This window comes from Carassius auratus, linkage group LG30F (genome assembly GCF_003368295.1).
Source record: "Carassius auratus strain Wakin linkage group LG30F, ASM336829v1, whole genome shotgun sequence".
Lineage (NCBI taxonomy): Eukaryota > Metazoa > Chordata > Actinopteri > Cypriniformes > Cyprinidae > Carassius > Carassius auratus.
In genome coordinates, this window is record NC_039294.1 from 2,225,124 (window position 1) to 2,248,698 (window position 23,575).

Sequence of the window (23,575 nt, forward strand, 5' to 3'; positions counted from 1 at the left end):
TTATATCTGATTAATAAAATCACTTTCACTGTTCTGTTTTCCCTCAAATTTCAGATTGGAAATGCTTTACATTTCAGGAATAAAAACGGCTTGCAAATGCCAATTTCATCTCATGCTTGACTTTAATATATTTTCCAGTCATTTACAAGGCTTTGCTCGATTGGAAACTAATGTTAATGACACCGTCTTCATTTATAATGATTGATGTTTGAGAAGCAACGGTTTGGGGCTGTTCTCTCGCGCTCAGAGTTTCCCGTAAGGCCCTTTAGAGCCTTGAGTTGCTTGTAAAGTGAAAACATAGAGGTTCGAGCTCAGTCTTTATATAAGTGATGGGTCGTTCTTGAACAATCATTTTGAACAAATCTTTACTGTGACTCGGGAAGAATGAGTCGTCTTGGAGTGATGGAGTACTGGAATTAGTCAAGTAGCCAGTCAATGCAGTCTGAGCCAGAAAGAGACTCAATAATAATAATAATAATAACCAACTCTTTATTACCTTTGTTGCAAGATTCAGTGTATGGAAAATAGCCATCATGACAGAAATTCACACATTTATAAACTATAAGAAGTTAAAAGCTACAATTTGAGACCAGAAACACAGTAACTTTAAGAGTAAATCATTCTAATAATGGTGACGATGATAATAATAACTCAATAGTAACGTGTGATCAACGTTTGCGTAAATAGGCTACTAGTAGACATGTTAGCGAAGTAACGCATACGATTTTAATTATATTTGATCAAATGAACGAAATGACTCCGAAAAAAGATTTGTTCATTTTGCTGAACGAGATTTCACAAGATTTCCAAGTCAGTAAAATGATCCGAACTTCCCATCACTATCGGTCTTTTGTCTTTATAATGTATTGTAGTCTATAGGGCAACACTTGTGTGTTTCTTGCAGCTGAAAACCAAAATAAATTGTCTTTACTTTGTTGTAGCTGTACATAATTTATTGGAAAATTCTGTAAGTACACAACACAGCCATACTTCGCATAACAAAAACACTCACTAACAGTTTCTATATACAAATTGTTTCAAAACGGCACTCAGTCTAAAGGACCAGAGTGAAATCATTCATGGACATATGAATGCAGAGCACATTGTTGCACTAAAACAATAATATACAAGACAGACATGCTTTGCATTTGTGATTTTTGCAGAGGCTTTGCTTTTGTGGTTTAAATGTGTTCATTGAACCCAATCAGGCATTTTCAATTACAAATGAGTAAGAAAATAGATGCATACACACTGACTAGGATAGATTTACCTCTGAATGGCAACAGGAATGTATTTTTTTGCATGAAAAATCCTATGTAGTCCACTTCAAGGCACAATTGCAATGTACTGTACCAATTCAAGTCTCCTAAGCTACATATATCTAGTAAATAGGTGCATAGACAATGACTAGGCTACATTAACCTCTAAATTATGACAGAAGGAAAAAAAAAAGTTTTAGATGTCCATAAATCCTGGGCACAATTGTAGTGTATCCTGTATTGGAAGTCAATAGAAAGGGGTAAAATGCCTCAGTTAGTACATAACAGGTCATGTTCTTTAGCACTAATGTAAACTTAAAATTACAGTTCTTCAAGGTTAGACTTCTTACAGTGAGAACAAGTTGACTGGATGCCTGTTAAGATCAGGTCGTATAAACATACAGACCATTGGAAGTACACTTGTAAGGATGCACATGATGTTGTTCAGATTACAAATCATGTGGAACCTGAGTTGCCAGGTTTGTAGACTGAGGTTTTTCTGATATTTTCACTTGATCTTCAGTGTCCACAACACTGGGACACCATTGGGAAGATTCCCAAGACGACGGGAGTTGTGTGTCTCCTTCATGAAGTCATTGCACTTTCTTATTTCTGAATTTGCATATGTTTGACTGCATATTATGTATTTGTAACAAAGTAAACAATCAATAATTAACAACAAAAAAAAAACATTAACATTGCACTTTTTACAGTTATGATGCATTAGACTTGCGTTTTCCTTCACGTGGTATTCTAATGGAAAGTGTTGGGATTCGGTCGGATCATCATAGTGACCTTCTTCAAGGAATACGATCCTCCGCGGAACTCGGCCCAGTAAACTCCATCCTGGTATCGGCTGCGGTAATGACCTCCGCGGTACCACACGCCGTTCAGGTTGGAGTGGGCGCAAGCGTTGTACCACCAGCCACCCTTCTGATAGTGGGCACAGTTTCCTGTATGAGAGGAAATTAGGTTTTTGAGTAAGTGAACTTTAGTTGCATTTGAAATGGCACACTATGCACTTATGCACTGTGTGCTCAACCGTGTAGTGTAGTCTGATAGCCCCGCCCCCTCCACTACATAATTCATTCTGCAACTTTTGAGTGCAAAAAGCATCCAACATTCCACACTTCATTTTTTCGGTTAATTAACTGCATCATAAGTGCGTTTTTTCTTTTTGGAACTTTTAGTGTGAACTCTCTACTTGCACTATTTTTCACTGGCTTTTGGAATAAGGCAGAAAATAATAAATAAAAGTCTGATTCATGCAAGATAATCGTTACAAATTAACCCACCATACATTTTGAAGCCTAAAATAAATAAAATCACCAGAACTTTATAGCTGAACGTAGGCTATTAAACAAACTACATCATGTTCACATCTTCAATGTCACCATTAAGTTTCCGACAACACTTTCAATCTTTAAGTTTGATTTGCAATCGTTTTTTCAAGAATGCGACTAAGATATTATTGCATTAAAACTTAGACATTAAGTTGTACTAAGTGACAACATGGAGATTTGTGTTTACTATTTTTTTAATTTTAAAACAACACAAACACTTAAAGATTATTTTGTTTTTTAATACAGTGCATAATAACTCTGTTACTGATGTATTTAATGTTGTAGAATAAAATGTGAAAATTGTGTTAACCACAGACATTATTTAACCCAAACGCTTAAAAAACAATGGTGGAACCGATAATGCAATAATAATGCGAGCTCAACAATGCAAAACCTGTCAATTTTGTGTAAAGCAATTGGTTGTGGTGCTCGATCAGTGCTTGTTTGATACCTGTGTACACGTCGTGATCTCTGTCCAGCGTCGTGAACTGTTTCCCATTGTGCCAGGTGAGTGAATCCCCGGCGTTTCCATGATAACGGCCCACCCGCAGCCTGTAGAAATCCGCCTCCGTCTCCAGTCGGAAACTGGCGTATTCTGCGAACGTCTTCCTCCCTGACCAGTCCTCCAGCGTCACCAGCAGCTTATAGTTGCCCTGATTGGTCAGCCAGTAGATGTTCTCCAAACCAAGCCAGTATTCACCATCAATGTTCCCAAATCCTTGCTAAGAAAAGACAAAAAGAGACTGTTAATCAAACACTTCCAGCCCAAAATAATACTATATATATATATATATATATATATATATATATATATATATATATATATATATATATATATATATATATATATACATATATATATACATATATATATATATACATATATACATATAATATACATTTTTACAATTATTTAACCATCTGATGCATGATGTCCACTGCAGTGAAAAGCTTTAAGATCGTAGGATATAATGTTACCTCCTTAAACTGTTGTCTTGTTTTTGTATGTATTTATAATATATGAGATATGTTTAGTCCTGTCAAATGATTAATTGCGATTAATCGCATACGAAAAAGTTGCAGGTATTTAGATGCCTATATTTATATTGCTGTAATTTATTTTATAAATATATTTAATATATAAATATAACATTTTTATTAAATATATACATTCATGTGTGTGTATTTAAATGCACAATAAAAACAAAACACACACACATACTTGTAAACAATTTTTTTATTTTGGATGCGATTAATCACGATTATTCCTTTGACTGCACTAATTTATTTACAACACAAAATATAGCTGAAGAAATTTGTGATGCATGAAGTACCTCTGACATATTTCCTGTATTTTTTTTCTTTTGTTATGTGTAGCTCTCTCAAAATACATTTATTTTAGCAAGTTTTTTTTCTTAAATGGTCATGCTCGTTCTTGTTTTATACACTCTTTGTCATATCTTGAATCCTGCCAGAACTCCAGTAATATTGTACACACGTGTTTGTATTTAGCCGTCTCAGCATTAGGAGTCATTATTCATTCAGAGGAAGCAGGTCTGACCGCAGCATCTAAAACACCTGAGAACATACTGCATGTAACTAGCTGATGGCAGACAGAAATGACACGTTATGTCAGAGACAAGCCAGCTGAACACCTAGTGTATCGTGAGGAGACGTGAACACAGCTTACTAATGCATGTGATAAATCACCAGCTAAGACTTTCACTCCAGATGGCTGTTGTGTTGCTCATTGTTTAAACAAATAGTTCAACCAGACAATACAATTCTGTCATTATTTCCTCCCAGCCACAAGTCATTTCAAACCTAAATGTGGTTAGTTTTTCCATGCAACACAATGAAGTAATTTTAAAGAATCTTTATGCAACATTTAATTTTGCATTCAAATTCAAAAGTGGCATGGCATGTTGAGATCATTAATGTCAAAGGAATTTTATTCTTTTAACAGATGTTCATTACAACCTTTATAGAATTTATATTATTTTATATTATTTTTTATATATATATTATTTTTTTATTTGATGGAATGTAAATGAAATGCATTTCAAAATTGTCATTTATGTGCTTTCCGGATTTATAATGTCATTGGGACATTTCCCTTCACATTGGCTCTTCTGGTCCTGATTTCAGTTCTGGGCACCGATGACGTCAACGGTGTTTCCATCAGACAGTGTTTTTGTGGAAAACCCTGGCCCTTGTTTGAAAACCTTACCCATCTTGCATAACCAAATTTCTTTGACGTTTGAAAGTGACGTTCTGGATGATTTCAGAAAATACTAAAAGCTGCAGTTTGCTGTGAGGCTGACTGGTTAAGACATTTTGTCATGGAAGTCTCTGAATGCACGCATGGCATGGTTTCAGGACAATGTGTCTCTCATTACTTTTAACTAACTGTGACTAAGGGAAGGTCTAGGGGAGTTCCTGCTGTTATCCAATGATTGAGATCTGAAGCGTTGCATACAGTTTTATCAGTGCTAAGTGGTGACGTACTTTTACATGATAACAGCATCTTCATTTGCAGGAGACATTCCCTCATAGACCTACACTAGGGGCGTGATGATACAGTACACGTAGCTTAAGAAACAAAACCACTGGGTTCACAAGAACAAGAGGAGATTTTACACTTAAAAAAAAAAAAAAAATTACAAACTGCAAAACAATGCAGTTGCATTTTGAAATGTTTCGACATCATCTTGAAATGAATGTCACTTCAGTTCTTCGTTGTGATCTGCAGATTGGTTTAGTAAAGTGAATTGTTCGGAGATGCACAGCAGTTCGATTTGGAGCTATTTCGTTTGAGAAATGTACTAAAAGGACTCAAATTTAACCCAATAGTAACTTCGCGATTAATGGACTATTTTATCAAATCACCATACATATTTTCAGTATTCAAGAAATATTGTCACGTTTTAATATTGAGATCTTGTCACACCCCTGTTTATAACACTGTAAAAATGTGTTTTGTTTTGTTTTTTTGAAGTTGTAAAAAAGATTATTACAGTATGTTTTACAAAAATACTACTTCAGGTTATCAGCTTTAAAAATTATTATTTCCGTTTTCAAATTTCCAAATTTTTTTCTAGACCTTTTTTTTCTCGTCATTTGGTTGTTGTTAATGCTAAGGGATATTTTGACATTATTTTGTATGGAAATCAACTAAATATTAGAATTGAATCAACACTGAAATGAATCGAGCTGTAGAGCTTCTTTACTGTAAACTTACTTCATAAGAACTAAGTTAAGTTCTCAAGAACTAAAGAAGTTATGCAAACTTTGCACTTAGCTTAATTGAGTCAACATTGAACTATAAACTGAGCTGAATAATTGCACCTATTGTTTTTCGAACTGCTTTACAGCTGAAGATCGTTTATAATTGAAGAACTTTGCAACATTAACCCTCTTGTTTTCCAGTTGAATCATCTGAAACTGCTTTGAAACAATCTGTATCGTATAAAGCATTATGTAAATACATGTGACTTGACTTGGAGCTTAATTTGTGCTGAACCAAGAAAACATGTTACATTGGATCTGAATATAAACTTCTTTCTGACCTTATAAGTCTCCCAGTTTCTGAAGAAGTTGACCGATCCGTCCATGCGTCGCTGTATGACGGTCCAGCCGCCGGGGTCGTGTCTCTGGTCACACCAGACCTGCATCAGTTTGTTGGTGTTCTCCGGCTTCACCAGAAACATGCCGCTGTTGGCGTGTCCTTCCTCTAGAGCCTGTAAACAATCTTTGAACGGCCCTGTTTTGGAAAGCAAACACATGTGATATTTAAGTCATGGTTTTCTCTAAAGCATCTCTGAATTTAATGTCAAAAGCAGCCTAGATGTGGTTTATAACTGCTTTAGATTATTCTGTATAGGAGCATCGCTAGCCATGAATCCAGCTGTTTTTGTGGACCGATGATTAGGTTTGCTTTTCTAAGAAAACAGAATTGCGAAAGAGAGTCACTTATTGATGATCAATGCCTGGTCAGGACCTCCAAGAGCTCCATTGAATTTGATGCGTCCCAACTGTGTCATGACTATCAGATTGTAGTGTTTCATAGGTCAAATTAACTCAACATATTGAGCCTGTTTGTCATGCAGTTTTTGTCCTCACTGACCTCATACGGTTATGCCATGCACTTATGCAACCATTGTAGCGGAGATGTTGTTTTCTCATTTGGATCCAGTAGTTTCCAGCAGAACATTTGAGGCAATGCTGTTTTCATTATGGCTGCATGTTCTCCACACCTTTTTGGGCAACATACCGACTGCCCTAAGGAGATGGAAAATCATCTAGAAAATGATGACGCTGGCTCTGCTACTGACTGAACCCATCCTGCCTCCAGCATCCCTGTAAAGGAGACTAATGAGTTTGCAAACAAGCGTCGCTCTCAGAGCCAAATCACACCTCTGTTCTCAGACGGGATCCTTCAGGTTATTGTTTCCATGTTGTCTGGCCTCTCCGGGGTCTTTCCGTCAGAAGTCGGAATGTTAAACACTTCTTTTTTGTTTTGTTTCCGTTTGAAAGCTAATGAATTTGGTGGAAGATGTTTGGATGAGGGTATCTGTTGAAGTAAGACCGCAGCATTTGGTACCTCTTACAAAACAGACACCGATTGCATTCAGATTTACACGAAAGAGGCTTGTTTTGTCTGCCATGGATGCAATGCAGGACATCTGATAGTGAGTGAGCTGCATTGCCAGGATGATTTATACAAAAACAAGCAGCTGTGAAAAACCTGTTGAACTGGATTAAAGGAATAGTTCATCCAAAAATTTGCTAAAAATGTGTTCTAGAAGTAGATGAGTTTGTTTCATCCGATTTGGAGTAATGTAGCATTGCATCACTTACTCAGCAATGCATTCTTTGCAGTGAATGGGTGCCGTCAGAATGACAGCTGATAAAGACATCACAATAATCCACAAGAAATCCACACCACTTCAGTCCATCAGTTAACATCTTGTAAAGCCAAAAGCTGTGTGTTAGTTAGAAATAAATGTAAAAATTTATATATAATTTTTTACAAAAATTAGAGCGCCTTCTGTGTTCTGTGTAAGGTTTTAGACGATTGTTCATCATCTCTTTTTTTTATGCATAAGAACATTTATATAGAGGACTCATATTTTAGCTGGCAGTGATGATTTAAAGTTCTGTGTCTTAATGATGGGTTTATTTCTCACTAACATGCAGCTTTTGGCTTCACAAGACATTAACTGATGGATTATAATGGAGAGTACTTGTGGATTATTGTGATGTTTTTATCTGATGTTTGGCCTCTCATTCTGACGGCACCCATTCACTCCAGAGGATCCATTGGTGAGCGAGTGATGTAATGCTAAATTTCTCCAAATCTGATGAAGAAACAAACTCCTCAGCAGATTATAGCGAGACGTTCATGCATAAATCAGCCGCTTTCAGAGAACGTTGATTGAAGTTTCACCTTTTGTCATGCTTGTTGATTCTTCCTCAAAATTTAATAGAAAAATACAATGGAATCTCTTCAGTCGAATTTGATTCGTTACAGTTTTTGTTCTCATTAGTCTCGGCCTTTTCAGTGACTGCTGTTTTTGACATTTCAATTCAGATTAGCTTTTTCTTTGCTCTCTGCTGCTGAATAATCAAGCATTAGGATTTCCTAAGGGTACGACTGGAATCAGTCTGCTTGTGACCAGATCGTTTTCCAGACTATTAATGAGCAAGAGCCGTCTCATCTCATGAGTAAGAGCTACTCACAGTCTCTTCTGAAATCTGATTCTCTTTCTGAGAGCGCCTTCTGTGTTCTGTATAAGGTTTTAGACGATTGTTCATCATCTCTTTTTTTTATGCATAAGAACATTTATTTAGAGCAAGTTGTCATGCAAAACCTAATTTTCACTGGTGTTCACATGTTACATTTATTTTATAAACAGGGCATACTGTATAATCTCTTTGGCGAATATTTTTTGTCAAAAATATTGTAATAACAAGCTTTTAAGGTGTAATAACTTTTTTTTATATATATATTATGCAGCACAGTTGAGCATCAGACCAGTTTTGATCCACCAAAAAGATTTGCAGTGGAAGTTTTTTCCCTTCAAATATTTTCATATGCTGCAGCATCTGATAAATGACAAATGTTTTACATATCCATTTAGCTCCTGTTTTTATCCAAAGTGACTTAAAAAAAAAGGAACAAAGGTATTTTGTAATGTATATTTTGCGTATCATTATATAAAATATATGTTTGCATTTGTAAATGGCATAACTCATCTCATGTTGCATGTAGAAACTAAGACTTAATGTGCTGTGCATATGATAAAGTAGCAAGTAGTAAGTTGTGTTACTGATGCAGTGTGGGATGTTTATTAGAACGGTCTCGTCAGCTGATGCATTATACTTGTTTAAACAGAGCATTTTAGCAAGCTGCAAGTGTTTGTAGTGGGCAAAAATCTTGCTAATAACTTGCAGAGGCGTGATTTAAGGGCATGTTATAAAGACAACAGGGAGACCAGATGGATTTACAGAAGACTGCAGTGGATATAGTAGAGAATCTCAATAGTTTTTGACTTTTTTTCTTTGAATTGTGAATCACTTTTTTTATCCCATGTTTTAACTCTAACCTGCTTTAATAATATACCATGCATGTGTGTTTTGGTGATATTATGAGGGAGATTTCAGGAAAGTGAGAATTGATCTCAACCATGTACCGTCAACCTGTCATTACTGCATTTCATATACAGCCGCATTTAAAGCAATCACTAGTTATCACAAAGAAATGTCCATATAGCAGAATAGTAAACAACACTTAAACAACACCCTTCCGTCAAACCACAGATTCTCTGCTGAATGGTGTCTGGAATCCCCCGTTTAAGGACTTCAAAGTGCTTCATGTGTTTGAGGGTTTTCCTCCCGAGATGAATGTGCACTCTTGGTTCAGAGGATGTGTTGCCAAATTGTTTTGTTGTAATGGGACGCAGGCCAAGCTCCGAGTGATCAACAGCAGGGAAATCCACGTGTGGCCTGCGTGGCTGAACTTTTAGGCTGTTTTCTTTGGAAGCACTGATGTAACCAAACCATTTAGGCGTATCCATACTTATTTATCATACTCGGTGTGCAAAAGACAATTAACCTTGTAAATCTGCTGAAACGCTGCAAGAAAAGGAAGATCGCTGGCTGTGTTGTGTTTAAATGTTTCTCGTTACTCACCCTGATCCTGTTGCGTGTACATAATGTTTTGCAGAAGGTGCGTGGTGTAATTTAGGCAGTGCTTAATGTTTCTCTGAGTACTTAACTATCTGCTTAACATACAGCGTCTTTTCAATGTTTGGAAATGGACCAGGAGGAGTTTTGGACAGTGTGAGCAGAAATCCTTATTATTTCTTGCAATAATGGATTTGAGTCACTTGGAGCTATCATTGCAACAATACTGTCTTTTTGTTTATGTCATAAATTGTGCATGATATTATTGATTATTGATTTATTAGCCATTAAATTTAGTACACCAAAAAACAATATTGTTTCAATATTCAGTCTCTGTTGAAAATAACCAGCTTAAACCAGCACTTAGGTAGATTTTGGTCTGGTTTAAGATGGTCTTAGCTGGTTAAGCTTCCCAGACAACTTCTAGGGGAACCAGTTAAGACCAAAAAACCAGGTTAGACTGATTTAAGATTAATTTCATCAGGGTTTAAGATGTTTTCTGGATTTATTTTTGCTGTAAATTAATGCAAAGTCATCACAAAATTGAGGATTTATGCTAATATTGTACAAAATTCCACTTTTTCTAAACTTTTGACGGGCGCTTGTATATACATCATCAAACAATACCACTGTTTTGAAATTACAATCGATGCAACTCAATGTGTATCTTTATATCAGTGATGACGCTGATTTAGAGGGATGGGTTCATGTAAAAATGTATTTTCTGTTATCATTTTTGTGCCCTTTGTCATTTCTGAAGATATTTCAATAAAAATGTTATTGTCAATATAATGAAATCCAGTCCAAAACAGCATTGAACCTCACTGGACTAAAAAAAAAAAAAAAAAAAAAAACACATTTTCTTTTAAATATATTTTTTATGTTCCACATAAGAAAGAAAGTCATATGGTTTTGTTTTTTTTACATGATGTTAAAAGGATAGTTCACTGAAAAATGAACATTTTCATAATTTACCACCCTCAAGTCATTCCAAACCCATAAGATTTTGGATAATCTTCAAAACACAGAGATAATCACTTTATATGATGAAGAGTTTTTAATTTAGTTTTATTTGGGCACGCCTGTTTAGGTTTCCATGTTTACCATATGGGATGCGCTATGCATATGCATGTTTATATAAATCTTTTCATCATATGAAGTGATCGTATCTCGTCACAAGTCTTGGATTACACATCTCTGATTTGTTTTATGATGCCTTTATGGCCATTTTTGGATCTTCAAGTTTTGGCTGTCTGCACCTTCAGTCAAGAGAAAGAAAATCTATTAGGTTTCATTAACCCTTGTGCATCCTTAGGGACTTTTTGTTTTGATCATCATGTCTGCGCTAATGCATAATAATAATTTTGTGTATTTTTACTGTAGCTTTAAGGGAAAAAATATAGATGGATAGATATATATGTTCAGAACTGATGTTCGTAAAAAAAAATTATCACTGTTTTATAACATAGATATTTTTGTCCTCTAAGGACTATTTTCAACCATGATGATGCACAATGGTTGTAAATATCTTAATATGTCTGATGTTTGGAAGACTATGCAAAGTCGTACGGGTTTGGGACAACATGAGGGTGAGTAAACGGTGAAGAGACTCACCTGAGGGTTTATCTGTGGAGGAGCTGTGTGTTTCTGAAAGCACCGTAGGTAAAGCCGGTGGCATTGCTTTGACGTTCTGGTCGCTCTGGATTTCATTGGTGATCTGGTTGTTGTTTCGGGTGTAGGTTGGCGGGTGGAAAGGCCTGACGGGGGTATGGTGCACCGGAGGCGGAGGTGGCTGGCGATGTTGTGGAGGCTGCGGGAGGATTGCAGGTGGCTGGTAAGGTTGTGTTTGACGAACAACACCACCTCCTCCACCACCACCAGCACCAAGACCAACACCAGCACCACGTCCACCAACACCAACAAAGCCTCCTCTCCTGCACTGCTCTTCTAGCTGCACTATGATTGTGCTTTGATTGCTGGCAAGCGATGCAAGGTGCTGGTATTTGTGCTCCAGATCCCGATAGCGTGCGGTTAACTGCTGCATCTCTGACGTGTGATTCAGCACGCGGTTCTCCAGCTGAGAAACCTCCAGCGCATTGTCTCTCTTGCGGATGATCTCGTGCAGCAGCTGCATGTAGAGCTGCGTGACCCGGGCGTTCATGTTGCGCGACTCCTTGCGAAGCAGCTTGACCTCGTTGACCACGCCGCCGTCCACCTCCACCAGCTGCTGCAGCGTCTCGATCTGCCGCCGCTGCTTGTGCAGCTCTCCGTTCAGCAGCTCCAGCTCCTGCTTGTTCACGCGGTTCTCCAGCAGGGCTTCCGGCTCTTTGGAGTTCACGCAGATGGCGCCCGTGTTCTTGCGCTGAGGCACGATGAAGGTGTAGGAGCATTTGTCAGGGTCCGAGGCGCTGGGAGGGTCGGCAGAGCGCTTGGGACGACTGGCGTACATGAACTCGCTTTCGAGAACATCGTCTCTGCTTTCGAACTCCTCGGCGAACCCAAGCGAAGCAGAGTCAGGTCTGGACAGGGTGATGGTCAGCAGGGCCAGAAGAAAGCGCTTCAGATTGAGGACACTCATGGCTCTCTGAGATGTGTCTTTGTGCTGGAACATGAAGAGATAAAAGGATTTGTACTATAGGAATATTTATTTAGGGAAAAATGTATTGGTTTCCACCAAAAATATGAAGCCGCACAACTGCTTTGAACTTTTATAATAAGAAAAGTTTCTGGAGCTGCAGATCAGCAACTTAGAATGATTTCTGGAGGATCATTTGACACTGAAAACTGGAGTAATGATGCTAAAAAATACAGCTTTGCATCACAGGAATAAATTGCACTTTAAAACATATTCAAATAGAAAGCTGTTATTTTAAATCATAATAATATTTCACTTTTTTACTGTATTTTATGGGGAGCATAAATTAAATGTTATAGAAATATTAAAAATTGATATGACTTTTAACAAGGACATATATTATATAATTTTATAGGAAATATTAATGTCTGAAATGTTTTTTTTTTTTTTTAGCTTAATAAAAGCATTAAAAAAATCTTACTGACCTCAATTTTTTTTTAACTGTAGTGTTAAAAAAATAGCATTTTATTTTATGCATTTGGTGCAATTTTAGGGTCAACTGGGCTTTTAGTTTTTTCTATTTTCTCTGGTCATTGAATGACTGCGTCACAGATTTACACCCGAGCACAGGAATGCTCTAATTCCCAGCTGGGAGAATCGGTCGCACGCAGTGCTTGGTTTGGTGTGTTGTGTGTACAGACCGTCTCCAACAGCAACAGACTCAGCGCTCCATGTTTCTCATTGTGTTCATTAGTAAGGAAGAGCTCCTTCCCACTCGTGTCAGGGATTGTTTCCGAAGTAAACATTGGACAGAGAGCTCTAAAACAATAGTACTGCCGCAGGGAGGAGATATAGTTGAGACAGTATCGTTTAACACTTTTTCCTACATTATTTAATGCTAATTTTTTATTAACTTATTTTTAATGTCTGAATCATGTGTCTTGTGTTTGGACTGGATGCACAAACAAACATTCATACCCTTGAGTCATCAAAGAAAAATTTCAATCAAGCAGAACATAAACATGATTGCACAAGACCCTCAGCAAAGGTCCGTAACCTAATGCTGCAAACATGCATGATGAATAATATATTCCTAAAAAATTACATAACCGTGTTAAACTTTTATTTTAGAGCGTTTGTTTTTTGTGCAATTGTCTTGGCATTGGTTCAGGAAACCTGTTCACTGTCTGTTGGGAATAAGGATTTTTCCAACCCTGTTTTACAGTTCTGCACTGTGTTCACAGTTGTTGATTTTGTATAAACTTTTAACACATTTAACACATTAACGTTTAAAAATCTCTATTTGTGCATTATGATTAACTCTTGCATCATGTAAAAACTACCATATTTATGATCCCAACTAGGAAGAAAACATTGCATCAAAGTGACAACAATGTTATTTAATGCACATTTTAGAACTTGGACTTTTTGCTCTCTTTTTCTTCAGTTTTGTGATCTAGTCACAGATCAGTGTTCTAGACAGTGTTTTGGTGTCATCACCAATAAAGCAGCACATGGATCTGTTTTGCTGTATTGGGCACTGCCAGAATCACTTCCATTGTGTCATGCATGAAAATGCATTCAAAATCTGACTTAGATTTCATGGATTTAAAATCTGATTAGAATTTGAACCCGGCTGTGATGATGTCATATTGGACTGCCTGCTTGAGCTGATGATGTCATCAGGGTCTCCGCTTCTCTCCAGCTCTGATTTCTCTGGCTTTCTTGGATCGTTTTCAGTATTCAATAACTGTACCTTTCTTTTTCTGTCCTGTGAGTGCTGGTATTCACTTAGAAAATGCAAATATAGTATTTACTTTCAGACCGAAAGCATGTCTTTTGGGCACAAATCCTGCTCACGGGATTGCTGTGATGATGTGCGATGAATTGGTTTTCATTTCAGTTTGATATTCTTTAACACTATAAAGATTCAGAAGTGGGGGTTTGCAGTGATGCCATGAACCTTTTATGGAATGGGAATGTTCTCTGGAGATTAAACGTTCTTCATGGGACGGTCATTGCCAAAAAAACATTTTAAGAGTGAATGACAAACAAGTACCAAAGACAATAGATCTTTTAATCAGTAGTGAATAATTTGTAGATGCAACAAATGCAAAAAATATTTTGGACTGATTTCATGGGTGATTAACATAATAGGGAATGTCATAAGCTCTTGAAAATAAAAAGTACCGTCCTGTGTCTAAAGTCTAATTTTGTTGTAGTTATTTTAGGTCTAAAAGGTTTACTTAAAATGTAAAAATGTCATTGCTTGCTAAATAAGTAAATGCAATTGCCCTTTAAATATCAGGGCTTTCCCAATTAGGGAGAATCTGGAATCAGGCATTCAAAAAAAAAAAAAAAAAAATGGAAGTAACAAAATATCATGCAAAATCATGCACATTTCAATAAAGCTATTCTGCAAATCCTGTAAATATGGAATCTGTGTTTTGAAATCTTTTCATTGCATGATTTGTGTGACAGTCTATTAATTTGTGGAGTGTTTTTGTTAGTGGAATGACAATATGAAGGTGAAAGCCAGAGAACATGATTCATTTGACTTCATCGTGTTTCTAATCAAACAAACAGCTCCTACCAGGATAGTGTGCTGATGTTCCTGACTCTTTCTTTCTTTGCTTTATCCTTCCAGTCTCTCTCCAGGCAGGTTGGAAGTGAAAGTCATCACAGATCCACCACTGTCCTTTCTGTCCTTATTCTGTCCCTCTTTCCTGTTGTCCGTCCCCGGCGTGTTTCTTGTCATAGGACGATGGGTGACAGTCTCATTTTGTGTCCTGGTGTAAAATGTTCTTTAAGTGTGGTTTAAGTTCCCTCGGTGTGTCCCAGCATGTGTCTGCATGTCCTGCTGGAGTCTCTGTCCAAATGATCCTGCTGCTGCTTGCTGTTAAATGTTCACTTTGAGTGACACATTCATTTAGAGAGAGACGTCCTTAACCTCCACTCATCACTACTGAACACAGGGAACACTCTGCTGTGTCTCTCTCTCTCTCTCTCTCTCTCTCTCTCTCTCTCTCTCTCTCTCTCTCTCTCTCTCTCTCTCTCTCTCTCTCTAGTTTGTGGTAATGGTGTTGTTCTTGTTTGGCCCCGCCCCTTTCCCCTCCCCCCGGGAAAGAAATTATGGTCATCACTATTGATACATTGTTACAAATCACGTGATTGGCGTTGATTGTTCCGTAAAGGACCTTTTAAGATCCATGGGACTTTTCCATGACAAAAGGTTCTGTACTGTGGAAAACGATTGTTTAGATTGTTCAAATGTTAAAAGTAAAAATGGTTATTTTAAGAACTGTTCACTGATAGGTTCTTTGTGAAAACAATGATGGCTCTTCTGAGGCTTTGATGGGGGGGGGGGTGTTATTTTTGGATTTTGTCTATTCAAATATGATTCCCACCCTCTTGAGACTGTAAAAAGGCATCTTTAAAACATAAATCATATTTTTAATGTTGTCAGCTAAAGGCATATCATTTGTTCTTGCTCATACTTGGTCAAAACTGTATAAAGATAAAACAAATATTATGAAATGTGTTTAAAGTTCAAATATTTTTAAAATGACAGCTGTGGATAATGTTTTGGCTCTTTTGAGCTCATTGTGTTCTCAGAGATGCAGTGCATCAGTTTTTAATGTAATGAGAACCTCCTGTTTTTTTACTTGAATGGGTCAAACTGATGGAAATTATAAATTACAAACTGGTTAATTACAACCCAACCATTTAAATGTCATAACTTTCTTGCACATCTAAAACTGAAAGAACTTGAAATGACTTTTAGCTTTTTAAGCAATTAAGTTAAAACCACCGCTGTGGACTTGACAATCAAGTCTGAAGAATAATAAATATGTATTTTCATGCTTATGTAACAAGTTTTTACAAGTAGTTTTTATTAGTTGATGTAAAAAAAAAATTGTGAACTATGAATTTGTGAATAGATTTGATATAGAACTGTTTTGAAAATCTGGTCGTGATTGTGGGCAAACATCACTTGTCTTTGGAAACGTGTAAATTTGCACCTGGTTAGTACAATACCTGCAAATCTGTCACTATATATACACTTAAATATGCGGTTCTTACATTGAAATAGACTATTCATGTTGTTTTTGCATGTTTTTCAACTTATATCCATATAATATATATTATAGCACTGCTTTACTGCATTTCTGCTTTTCCATAAGCACCACCTACTGTTAGAGAGTTAATTAGCATTTTTGCCTGTTTGCTATCTATATATATATATATATATATATATATATATATATATATATATATATATAATTGTAAAGTTGTTTAAATAATTGCCTTTATAGTCATTTTACAGTAAAATGAAGTACAGGAAGATGTAATCACTGCAGCTGACTAAAGGTCTTTGTTGGATTTTTATATGGTGCATGTGGTTGTAAATTATCTTCTTATTATTTGCTGATCCCCATTAGATGTTTTTGTTCATGAATACAAGATGTTTCATTTCTCGTCACTTTTTGGCTGCATACATTTAGCTGATCTGTACGCTTGTAGAGTCCGGTATGTAAAACACCCTGTGAAGGTTTCTGGTTGTGATCGAACACCTGCCTGTGCACATATTACCCTTTCGATGTTTGGTTGAGACATGATCTCACCCCGTCCTGTCTGACAGAGAGCCTGATTGATGGGACACACAGGTGAGCCAAATAAAAGAGGAGGAAGTCGAGAGCTGATGTACTCTACTGAACTTGAAAAGCTCCTCCAGGAGGAGAGTGTTGTGTCTGTAGCGGCTTGCGATGTGGTCTTCATTATGTCCATCTTAAAGCCAAATCTTGTGACCGGCTGCGCCTGCATCAGCACATTGTTCCTCGCTGCTTGGGATTCCTGGGAAGTGATCAGCAGGAATGCCCACTTTGTTCATATGTTCGTGTATGCAGTCGCATTGCAACTGTACTAAAGTCATTTGGCATTTCAACACCATTTCTTCATTTGAAGCTTATAGGTATTAAGTTATTCATGTATTAATTTTTTTTTATTTGATTTGATTTAAAGCTTATGATGCATTGTATTAGATTATTTAACAAATCCTTTCTGGTGTTGATCATGTTTTTTTAATGCATTATACTCTTTAAAGATATATCAAAAGATAGTGGAGTGTTTATTTGAATTATTAATGTATTATTAAATATAATTTAAATATAATAATTAATTATTAAATATAATTTGTTGTTACCCTGGTTACAGTTCACAATAAAACATTTTTAAAAAATTCAGTTGTATAAAGCATTATACATGCATTTAAAATTCTATAATTTTATGAAATGGATAGTTGAGTCTAAATTTGAATTAAATTAGACTGTATTATTATTACATTATTGTTGCAGTTAATTATATTGAACAACTAACAAGTTGATAATTAAAATAACATTAATAATACTTATCATAGGCAGTTAATTCATTAAGAACACTCCTTTTTTATTGGTGAAATCACATTAATATGTGCTTTAATACTGTATATACAGGCTTCATAGAGAGTGTTACTGTATAAATTGTATGTTTAGAGTGTTTGCAGTGGATTTATGAGCTGATTTGAATAGGAAGACCTGGGATTTGAGTTCAGATGGTTTGAGCTGATGGTCGGTATTTTGGGGTGAAGTGTGTCCAACTGTTTCAACACCCCCTGCGAACAAAAATAAGAGACCACCAATAGAGACACATGCCCACACACATTCACACGCTCTTTCTGCTCACCTGTCAGAACAAAGACCTCTCTCTGTAACAAAGAGGCCATTCAGTGAAGTATCTGAACGCTTGTGTTTACCATCTCTTCATTATACTTTATTACTGTTTCTCATAAATAAAGACGTGAACCGGCAAGAGCCTACCTAGAAAACAACCAAGAAACTTCATAGAAACACCCTGGCTGATTTTGCATGGGGCATGCATTTTGTTCAGAGTTTTGTTTTACAGGAATTGGTCATCATTCTGATTCTCATTCTGTCTCTATTCATGACAACATTACTGAAGGAAAGGCTCTGTTCCTGCTGACTCATTGGTTTGTGCTGCTGTGTGGTCTCACACACTTTCAGGTGTCTGTCACTGTAACAATAGCATTTTAAGCATCAAAAGGGGAGTTTGATGAGGGATGTGATGAAGGACAGTTCATGATATTTTTCAGTATGAGAAGATTTATGTTGAAATTCCACGTCTGAGCTGAACTCCTGGGAGTCACTTTGACACAATTTGAACCGGTTTGCAGCATGTCCTCACTTTGTTCGGTGTAAATCTGTTGGGGAAAACAGCAGGGCACTGCATGTCTACAGTAAATCTGCTTAATGTTGTTTTGGGCCAAACAAAAGCAAAGTGACTTTTAAAGAAATAGTTCAGCTTAAAAATTAGAATTTTCTGAAAATGTGCTCACTCTCAGGCCATCCGAGATGAGTTTGTTTCTTCATCAGAATTGGAGAAATAAAGCGTTCCACCACTTGCCCATCAATGGATGCTCTGGAGTGAATGGGTGCCGTCAGAATGAGAGTCCAAACGGCTGATAAAAACCATCACAATAATCCACAAGTAATCCACATCACTCCAGTCTATCAGTTAACATCTGGAGAATATAAAAGCTGCAACTTTGTAAGAAGCTAATCCATCCAGCCTTGCTTTACAGAAACTCGCTGATCAGATCACAGAGACAGAACAACAACACCCGGACTCTGTTTTAATCATTCTCAGGGACTTTAATAAATCAAATCTCTCCTGTGAACTGCCAAAATACAGACCGCACATCACATGTCCCACAAGAGACAGTATTATATTGGATCACTGTTACACCACAATAAAGGATGCATATCACTCTGTTCCACGAGCAGCTTTGGGGCGTTCTGATCACTGTCTGGTTCATCTTATCTACAGACAGAAGCTAAAATCAGCTAAACCTGTATTAAGGACTGTAAAAAGATGGACTTAAGAAGCAGAGCAGGATTTACAATCTTGTTTTGACCTCACTAGGTGCGTTTACATGGACACTTTTTGCTCCCATCGGATTGAATTCATTCTGATTGATGAATCCGAACGTAGTGTTTACATGAGCGCTGAATAAAGTGATCGGGTTGATGTGTGCGTTTACATGTCACAAGCTTCTGATCTGATTTACTCTTTTGACATGGCACACTGCATGAATATACAGAGTTTCCCGCTGCTCTTGCATACTGTTTTAAAAAGCACACATGATATTTATCTACTTCGGGTCCTAATAAGGCGACGACCAGCACATGAACTGTTAACGTTAACGTTACTGCTTAACTTTACTTAAAAAAAAAAAAAAAGTATAAAAGTGCCCCTTCCCGCACCCAAAACTAGTCGTCTGTTGATAAGTCTTAAACAAGGACTGGTGGAACTTGGTCCTGTTCCACTTCACATACGCTGAATGAAAGGGGAGATTTATAATGAGATACACTTATTTATCACACTTCCTCTTTCCTCGCGTCATACGTCATAACGCTATTTTTACGTCACTGCGCATGCGCAGTACTTTCCCCTGTCGGTTCTCAATCCGATCAAGTGTTTACATGTCCTCTCGCTCGGATAAATCCCAAATTACAGGACTAAATGACTACAGGCCTGTGGCTCTAACGTCTGTAGTCATGAAGTCATTTGAAAAACTGGTGCTGGCCCACCTGAAGGACATCACTGGACCCTTGCTGGATCCTCTTCAGTTTGCCTACAGAGCAAACAGGTCTGTGGACGATGCAGTAAACTTTGGACTGCATTATGTACTGCAACACGTAGACAGACCGGGGACTTATGTGCGGATGCTGTTTGTGGACTTCAGCTCGGCCTTTAACACGATCATCCCAAACCTCCTCCTGCCCAAACTAACTCAGCTCTCTGTACCCATTTCCATCTGTCAGTGGATCAACAGCTTTCTGACAGACAGACAGCAGCTAGTGAGGCTGGGAAAATACACATCCAGCACCCGTACAATCAGCACCGGAGCTCCCCAGGGCTGCGTCCTCTCCCCACTGCTCTTCTCCCTGTACACTAATGATTGCACATCTAAGGAACCCTCTGTCAAGCTCCTGAAGTTTGCAGACGACACCACACTCATCGGCCTCATCCAGGACGGTGACGAGTCTGCTTACAGACAGGAGGTAAAAGAGCTGGCTGTCTGGTGCATTCTCAACAACCTGGAGCTTAACACGCTCAAAACAGTGGAGATGATCATGGAAAACCGTTCTACTCCACCATCATCGAATCCATCCTCTGCACTTCAGTAACTGTCTGGTTCAGCTCAGCTTCTAAATCTGATCTCAGAAGACTACAGAGGGTAGTCCGGACTGCTGATCGAATCATCTATTCAAGAACTGTACTTATCCAGAGTGAGGAAAAGGGCTGTCAAAATCACTCTGGACCCCTCACATCCATCACACTCCCTTTTTAAACTGTTTCCATCTGGTCGACGCTACAGAGCACTAGGCACTAGAAGGACCAGACACAGGAACAGTTTCTTCTCTCAGGCAATCCATCTCTTGAACACTTGATAATAACTGTGGAACACACTACACTATTTATATTTATATACACATACACTTATTTATCTAACACACATACTTAGTGTGCACTTACATTTTTGCACAAAATATACCTGTACATACAATTGGCAATTGTATATTGTCATTCCTTACCTACTTATTTGTATTTTTTATTCTTTTATTATGTGTGTTTTGTTCTGTCGCCGTCATTCTGTTGCACTGCGGAGCTTCTGTCACGAAAACAAATTCCTCGTATGTGTGAACATACCTGGCAATAAAGCTCATTCTGATTCTGATCATTGAGATGTTTTTAACATCAAACCCTTGCTTCTGGCCAAATTTTGAGTTCATAAACAATAATAACACTTCCCCCAGTGAAAGTCCATCTCCTGTTGTCTCTCACATCAAGATCCAGCTACATATTTGTTTACGACCTTTTTTGGCTTGTAAATGATGCTTGATCTGTGCATATTTATCTCCTGATTCAGACCAGATTTTAACTGGAGAGTAGATGGAGAACATATTTTAGCCAGAAGCGACCGTTATAATGTCTTGATGGATTTGTTGCTTACAAACACGCAGCTTTTGGCTTCACAAGACATTAACTGATGGACTGAAGTGGTGTGGATTACTTGAGGATTACTGTAATGTTTTTATCTGCTCTCATTCTGACGGCAGCCATTCACTGCAGAGGATCCATTGGTGAGAAAGTGATGCAATGTTACATTTCTCCAAATCTGATGAAGAAACAATGTCAGCTATATCGTGGATCGACAGAAAGCTAATTTTCAGCAACTGTTTATTTTAGGTTAAATTTTTACTATCATTTCTGTATAAGGATATTAGAACATTGGAAAATTAGGAGTTCTTTATTTACTGTAAAGTAAACGGTATATAAAATAAACAGGAGTTAAACTGATCCGTCTTGGATTGCTAAAGAGCAAAGTTGTTTCTGAGGCAGAGCGAATTAGAGGCCTTTGTTGAATGACTGTGAAGAATTCGTTTTGCACTGAGTCATTCAGAGTAAGACCAGAAACTTGTATTATATATTTGATGTTGCATGCAAAGGAATAAGAAGCTATGCCTTTGCCAAAACACTGCATTTGTCCATATGTTTTCCTCTTCTCCGTTCCTGTCTCTAATAAATAAGGTTGAAGTCAAAGGCAGAAGCTCAGGACGTGCTTGAAGCTCAGGCGGTGTTGTGAAGCTCCAAGTGTTGGATTGCGCAGCTTTTCCTTCGTTGTTCTGTGGATGGGATCATAATTTGGCAGCAGATGCTGTTGTTAGCCTCAGCTGTAAACCAGGATGAGGTAAGAGCTCAGACTTACAGTAAATCTAAAAACATTTAGGAAATTAGACAGAGAAATGGACGTTGTCATAAAGCAGGATTATTTTCTTTTTCCTTTTAATGTTGTGGGCCAGTTTTTTGGAGTCTGTTTCAGAGAGGTGTCGTTTAGCCCCTCACCTAACGGGACGTGGCTAATGTTGGTGGTCCATCCGGGACCACAGGGGTAAAAGGAGAACTGGTTAATATCCTCTTAAAAAGTCTCACCTCATCCCATCATTATTAAAAATTATCCAACATGTGTGCCTGTATCATCCGGTGTTATTTTAGCATCATTTATATGCTGTTATAAATATAGCTGTTATTTTGATATTTTCAGTTTAAATTTTAATTTCTTGCTTTTTCTTTTTTTTTTTCTCAACCACAATTTAAGGTTTTCATTTGTATATTTATCATGTGCTTTTGATGTAATATTTATTAAATAAATGTAGTATATAATTTATTATTATTATTATTATTATTATTATTATTATTATTATTATTATTATAACAATTGTATTATTATTTAAATTTTAAAAAGTTTGTTATATTTTAATTAATAATTATAGTAGGTCTATTTCAGATTAAACTTCGAATTAATTTCAGTTTCAACAGTTATTTGCCAAAGCAACATTTTGTTCCTAAGTTTTTTAATATTTATATTTTGTTTCGGGTTTATTAAATGCTTTGTGAAATTACCAAATAATAAAAAAGACTAAGTTTAAAATAAATACTTTTATTCATCAGTGATGCATTAAATTGTTCAAATGTGACCATAAAGGCTTTAATAATGTTACAAAAGAGTTCTGTTTCAAATAAATGCTTTTTTATGTTCTATTCATCAAAGAGTTTTATTTCAACAAAAATAAAAAAGCAGCAACTGTTTTCAGCATTGATAAGAAGACATTTTTTTCTTAAGCAGCAAGTCATCATATTAGAATGATTTCTGAAGGATCAAAAACAATTCCTGATTTCAGGAAAAAAATTCATTTTAAAATGTACTCACATACAAAACTAAAACAATTTTTTTTGATCAAATGCCTTTAAATGCAGCCTTAATAAGTAGAAGAGACTTGTTTCAACCAACCCCAATTTTTTTTTATTAGCTCTACAAGTTTGTAGTTTAAGTGACCCCATAAGCCATCATTTGTGACGTCCTTCTTTATAAACTGAAGCACAGAAGAGGAATGTTAGACCTAAAGGAAACTCGCCAGGGACTTTATGTTTACAGGGCGACCCTTTCCCTGTGACCTCTGATCAAAGACGCTTGTAAAACAGCAGTGTACACACATCCTAATGAGCTGCTTTCTGTGTCCTCCTCCTCTTTCTCGCGCTCTTTATGTAGAAGTTCAGTTTCAATACACTCAGGCTAGTTATGGTAGTGG

At 37.0% G+C, this 23,575-nt stretch overlaps 2 protein-coding genes across 5 annotated transcripts in view; one reads left to right on the plus strand and one right to left on the minus strand.

Annotated features, from left to right (window-relative positions):
* LOC113068017 (ras-specific guanine nucleotide-releasing factor RalGPS1) overlaps nt 1-23,575 on the plus strand; it is a 125,593-nt gene that overhangs the window by 61,486 nt on the left and 40,532 nt on the right. The gene's annotated exons all lie outside the window — the stretch shown is intronic.
* LOC113068018 (angiopoietin-related protein 2-like) lies at nt 1,601-15,371 on the minus strand. The gene is made up of 5 exons (XM_026240573.1): nt 14,959-15,371; nt 11,405-12,392; nt 6,172-6,365; nt 3,054-3,324; nt 1,601-2,212 (listed from the first exon to the last, which is right to left on the minus strand). The coding sequence occupies exons 2-5, from the start codon at nt 12,366-12,368 to the stop codon at nt 2,013-2,015; spliced, it is 1,629 nt and encodes a 542-aa protein (XP_026096358.1). The 5' UTR covers nt 12,369-12,392; nt 14,959-15,371; the 3' UTR covers nt 1,601-2,012.